At 33.8% G+C, this 6,000-nt stretch overlaps 1 protein-coding gene across 6 annotated transcripts in view; it reads left to right on the forward strand.

Annotated features, from left to right (window-relative positions):
* Nucleotides 1–5,104, forward strand: part of SMARCA1 (SWI/SNF related, matrix associated, actin dependent regulator of chromatin, subfamily a, member 1) — a 64,510-nt gene extending 59,406 nt beyond the window's left edge. For 2 of the 6 annotated variants that reach the window (XM_008070442.1, XM_008070445.1), the window contains 2 exons: nucleotides 3,187–3,328; nucleotides 4,370–5,104. In XM_008070442.1, coding sequence (XP_008068633.1) covers nucleotides 3,187–3,321 — 135 coding nt within the window. In that variant the 3' untranslated portion in view covers nucleotides 3,322–3,328; nucleotides 4,370–5,104. Of the gene's footprint in view, nucleotides 1–3,186; nucleotides 3,329–4,300 lie in introns of all 6 variants that reach the window. The other 4 variants (XM_008070440.1, XM_008070441.1, XM_008070443.1 and 1 more) reach the window with 3 other exon arrangements.
* Nucleotides 5,105–6,000: the final 896 nt, after the last annotated feature.

Consider the following 6,000-nt stretch of genomic DNA (forward strand, 5'->3'; position numbering starts at 1 on the left):
TCATTCTCGTCATTTCCTCGATGCCTTTCTCTAGAGAGTAAGATTATTTTTCTGTGTCTGAAGTAGTTAGTGACAGGTTAAAAGGAATGGAGGTAAGAACTTATTACACAGTCTATTTATAATCATTTTGAGGTATTCTACTTCCCTGCATATGAAACTGTCTCAAAAGTATTAGTTGTTTTTTTTCCTCTGAATCACTCACACGAACCATGAATATGTATCTAAAGATATCTGTAGTCAGGCAACTATTACTTATTGAGAATAATAATAGCCAGAGGATATAGCTTAATGATTCAAGAATTTGTTTCATATGAAGACTCTATTCAGTCTCCCTGGAAACCAACCGTCAACTCTCATCAGGGTCAGCTTAGCCCTTTCCATAATAGATAAATTGATTAACATCCTGTTTAATTTGTATGTGTGTTACTGAATGAAGCTATGATGAGTATTTGGTCTGCATATTAAAGATATCATCATTATTTTTATAAATAAAGAAAATTCCAGGTTTTTTTCCCTAAATTAATTAACTTTGGGTAATTGAGGATACACAAGAAACTTGAATGTACCAATGTCATGTAAGATTATTTTTAATAGGTTAACAATAAGTCACTAATGAGTAATTATTTTCTGACTAGACTTTTTTGATTTTCTGCCTTTTTTGAGCTTGATTTAAGAGTAGAAAATGGTTGAATAGTTAGCAATATTTTTGTATCTAATATTTCCTATATTGTATGCCATTTTTCTGGATTTTATCTGGAAAGGTAAAACTGGTTTTTTTAAATACCGTTCTTAAAAATGTTACAAATTGCCCAAGACATCAGTGTTCATTGCAGAAAATTTGGAGAATACAGGCTAGTATTAAGAAGAAAATAAAAGTTACCTAGCAGTCCTACTTTCAGAGATAGCTGGCATTACTATTAGTAACATTGTTGTTAATGTTCTTACTGCTATTTCTGCGTATATATGTATGTAATAAGATGTGTCTGTGTATTATACTTGAAAATTCCAAAAAATTAATTAGCTCCCAGTATTTCCCTGTTAACACTTCTTTAAGCATTCTTTTGGAAACCTTTGTATTCATCTCTTATTTCTTTACAGTAAGTTTCTAGGAATGGAATTGTTAGGTCAAAGGGTATGAAATATTTGAGATTCTTCACTGACATTTCCAATTTGCTTTCTAGAAAGGTAGTGTATTGGTCTATTCATGCTGCCATGAAAGACTGCCACAGACTGGGTCACTTACGCAACAGAAATTTATTTCCTCACAATTATGGAAACTGAAAGTTCAAGATCAAGGTGACAGCTAGGTTGGTTCCTGATATTGCCCCTCCTGTTGGCTGCCTTCTGCATATGACATCCTCACAGGATCCTTTCTCTGAGTGCCTGCAGAGAGAGAGAGAGAGAGAGAGAGAGAGATCTTTGACTTCTCTTCCACTTCTTCTAGAGACACCAGTCCTATTGGATTAGAGCCCCACTCTTATGACCTCATTTAACCTAATATACCCCCTTAAAGGCCCCATGCCCAAATATAGCCACATTGGGGGTTAGGGCTTCAAAATATGAATTTTAGGGAGACACAGTTCAATCCATAACAGGTAGTAATATTGACATTCCATAATCAGTGAATGAAAGTTCCCATTTCACCATCTTATTACTGACATTGGATATGTATACCACATATGGGTGCAAGTATATACATAACATTGCTAATTTGATAAAGATTGCATTGTTTTACTTTGCATTTCTTTGATCATTAGTTGCAATGAAACTCATTTTTTAATGTTTAGGCATTTTTTGGTGAGTTTTCTCTTCTTGTACTTTATTATTGTTATTATTTTGGTTGGAGTTATTTTTAATTGCCAGTAAGCCTACATTTTCACCTTAGTGTTTAGCTATTTTGTATTTTGTCAGACATTTTTGCTTATACAGGAAAGAATCATATTTTAAAATGTTATTTAGCTTTTACTATTAAATTATTATTTACTTTTAAAATACAGTAAAGTATACAGGGTTAATAATGTATGAGCTCCCATATTAATGAATCATACATTTAATGCTCACCTTACATTCATAAAAACGGTTTATAGTGTGGATGCATTGATTTTTCTGGCAGTGAAATGAAGGTAATAGGTAGTGGCAAGGTTAACGCAAAAATCTTTTTCAGGTATTGTTTACTCTGAATTAACAGTATTTTCTACAATGTGCTCCCCAGAACTGCGATCCCACAAAATGTCCGGTGAAAAGAGAGTCTGTTGGTTAAAAAGCTACGAAAGCTGCTAGATCCTAAATGCCTGCCTAGTGGTGCACGTCAGAAACTGAAAGGCTCTGAGAAGCCACATAGTAAAGAAATCTATTTAGCTATTGTAAACTAAGTACTTTCAAAGCTTATTTGGATCATAGAACATCTCCTTATTTTATTTATTTTTTTGTTTGTCTGATTTATGTTACCTTTTTTGAAACGTTTATAGATGCACAGAAAGTTGTAAAGAAATGTACAGGGAGGCCCATGCGCTCTCCTCCTAATTTTCCCCAGTGGTATCTTACATAACTGTAGTAAAATATCACAATCAAGAAATTAACATCAAGAAATTAACATTAGTATAATCCGCAGAACTTGTTCAGATTTCATCAGTTGTATATGCATTCATTTGTGTGTGTGTGTTGTTGAGTGCAGTTTTATCACATGTAGATTTGTGTAACCCCCACAACCACAAGACTCCATTGTGCTATCTCTTTGTAGTCACACACACCCTACCCTCTCTCTTCTCCCTAGCCCCTGGCATCCATTGATTGGCTCTCCATTTCAATAATTTTGTCATTTAAAAATGTTATATAAATGGAATCATACAGCATGTAACCTTTTGAGATTGGCTTCTTTCACTCAGCATAATTCCCTCGAGGTTCATACAGGTTATTTCATGTATCAATATTTACTATTTATGGCTGAGTAGTATTCCACAGATGGATGTATCACAGTTTGTTTAACCAATTACCCATTGAGTGACATTTACCCTCATTCCATATTTTGATGGAATCTGTTAATACCCTGCATGAATATGATTCTAAAGAATACTAGTTTTGGAAATTCTGTACAACAGAAATGATGAAGTTAAAGAATTGTTACCCTTTGAAAGATTATGATTGGGTTACAGAAATTAAAAGTTTAAAAATTATTATTTCATTCAGGAATTCCAGAGACGCTGTAACACTCTGATTTCATTGATTGAGAAAGAAAATATGGAAATTGAGGAAAGAGAGAGAGCAGAAAAGAAGAAACGGGCAACTAAAACGCCAATGGTAAAATTTTCAGCATTTTCCTAACTTTTAGGTAGATCCTATTTTTTTACATAATTAAAATGCCTATATTATGTTCAATGCCATAGTGATTCCTATTATAAAAGCTGGTTTTATGAAATACCAATTTGTTTCGGACAGAAAAAAGAATGACACCACAACATGTTTCCTATTTGCTTATAGTATGGTTAGAACTCCCTAGTAACTGGGCTCAGTATTTTTAAAAATGTCTCATGAATCTAAGCAGAAGTATAATACAAATAAAATCCTTTGAATTGAGTCTAGAGCTATCACAGAGGTAGGAGAGGGGTAGGGGTAGAATGGGATGGGGCTGAGGTTGAAACCGGGAGTTCTGATTTGATCAAATAAGTTTCCTGATCTTTGTGGAACCATGAGTGCAAATGGGAACTTTGAGCAGACAACAAAGCTTTACTTGATAATAAGTTAACTGTTGAATAATAAAATAACTTGATTTTAATCCAGTCAGGTTGCTTTGTGTGACTATAATTTAAAATATTCTTTAATAGATTATATTATTTGAGCATGGTTAAGTAAACTGCCCCCCATTGCAAGACAGAAATATTTTATGTACCACTGAGGAAAAATGCTGCCAAGTATAATTTTTCACCAATTTTAAGATGCATCCTGATTTCAGAGATGCTAAATATGAGGGAAATGTGCATCATAGAAAATAAGAAACTTAGTATATTAAAATCTATTGCAATTTAAAAATATATACTCATAAGTAAATAAAAATTTGCCCAGAAAACTTTAAGTATTAAGTAGTTCTTTAAGATTAGAGTACATTTATAATACCATGTGTAAGTAGATACTTGAAGACTATTTTTGATGGGTATTTTATGTCTTTTTGTAAAAAGAAACATCTTTCAAGGTTATTTTACATTGGGTTATATAGTTTGTGGGCTATATAGAACATTAACTGTGAGTATAACATTTAAGTGAATATTCATGTTAAAATTTTTTTTTTAATGCATTTACATCCTAGATTTAACATTGTTGGGCCATTTAAAAATGTGCATATTGGAGCAGAACATTAAATCTGTTTCCATTTTAGTCACAGAAAAGAAAAGCAGAGTCAGCTACTGAGAGCTCTGGAAAGAAGGATGTCAAGAAGGTGAAATCCTAAAGCCTAGAAATAAAGTTTTAAATGGGAAACTGCTATTTTCTTGTTCCCATCTTCAAATGCTAATTGCCAGTTCCAGTGTATTCATGGTACTCTAAGAAAAATCTTTTTGGTTTTGATTTCTTGCATATTTTATATATTTTACAATGCTTTCTACCTGAAATGTGTAGCTTTATATTTTATGCATTCTAGTATTTTTGTGTACTGTACTTTGTGCATTTCATGTCTTCATCAAAATCTTCTCAGTCCTTGTTCTTTTGAAGCTTGTGCTGAGGTTTTAGCTTTTCTATGTTTTATATGCCGCTGCTTTGAAAGAGAACCTAGATTCTATAGTTGTATTATTGTTGTTTCATACTTTAAATTTATATGGCTGTGGAAAAACGAATTAAAATGATTTGAGGAGAAAGACTTTTTCACTTCTTTGTTGCTTTCTTTTCTATTGAGTCTGGGCTTATATGTGTTACTGCATACTGTGATTAGCATAATAATTGTTTCTTTGAGGTCATCTAAATATTTTTTTCCTAAAGGAATAAAGGGTGAAAAAAGAAAAATATTAAAAAACTAATATTTGATACTGTGCTTGCTGTCAGTATGCATTACATTTAAATTATTCTCTAAATATTCAAGTGGGAAAATATAATAAATAAATGTCTATAAGAAATTTAATTATTTCCTGTTTTTTGTGCAGTAGAAAGTAATTGTGTTTACTGAATTATATTACTCACTACTATGTATTCGGTTGAAAGTTAAGGCTTTTCTTGCTGACTTGTGTGTGATCTTCTGGCCCATAGAGCCAATTCAGAAGAGTCTGGGTGCAACATGAAGTATTAACAACTAAGTTAAGAGTATGAAATGAGTGCTATGCTTGCAGAGGAAGGGGGTCTGTATTTATCAGGAATACAGTTATGCTCAGGTAACAATCTCAGAGTGTCAGAGGTTTTTCACACCAAGAGTTTAATTCTTGCACACACGGCATATCTCATGCAGGTCAGAGGGATGTAGGAATGGACAGGAATCTGCTCCAGACAGTCACTCAAGGTTCCAGGCTGACTGAGCCTTCACAATTTTGTAGCTACACCATCCAGGACATGTGACCTTACTAGCTGGCACTGTAGGAGAAAAGGAGAGGATAGAGAATCTCATGTGGGGCTCCAGAAGTGACACATGTCACATCCACTTATATTTCACTGCCTAATACTAGTCATGTGGTCCTATGTACCTGAAAGGGGAATGGCAAAGGCAGGGTAAAAAATGGAATGTCTTACATTGCTGCTTCTGCCACAGATGCTGTCAGTTCAGTAAAGAACCAGGGCCTGTCACATGAACAGAATGGGGAAAATGGATCAGAATCTAGTGTGAAATACACAGCAAGTAAGCAAAGCTGAGAATTCAGGATAGTGATGTTAGTTACCAAAACAAGGTTTGAACTGAAGAGTTGTCTCTTTCCCATACCAAGATCTTTTGCATTTCCTATCAGACTCTATTGAGTGTACCACTGGCAAACCCTGGGTTATCCTTGAGTGTACGTCAGCATCTCTCACATCCTCAATGTTCTCATAGGG

The sequence above is a fragment of the Carlito syrichta genome, unplaced genomic scaffold, assembly GCF_000164805.1.
Source record: "Carlito syrichta isolate Samal-C Ts95f unplaced genomic scaffold, Tarsius_syrichta-2.0.1 Scaffold313417, whole genome shotgun sequence".
In the NCBI taxonomy this organism is placed as follows: Eukaryota; Metazoa; Chordata; class Mammalia; order Primates; family Tarsiidae; genus Carlito; species Carlito syrichta.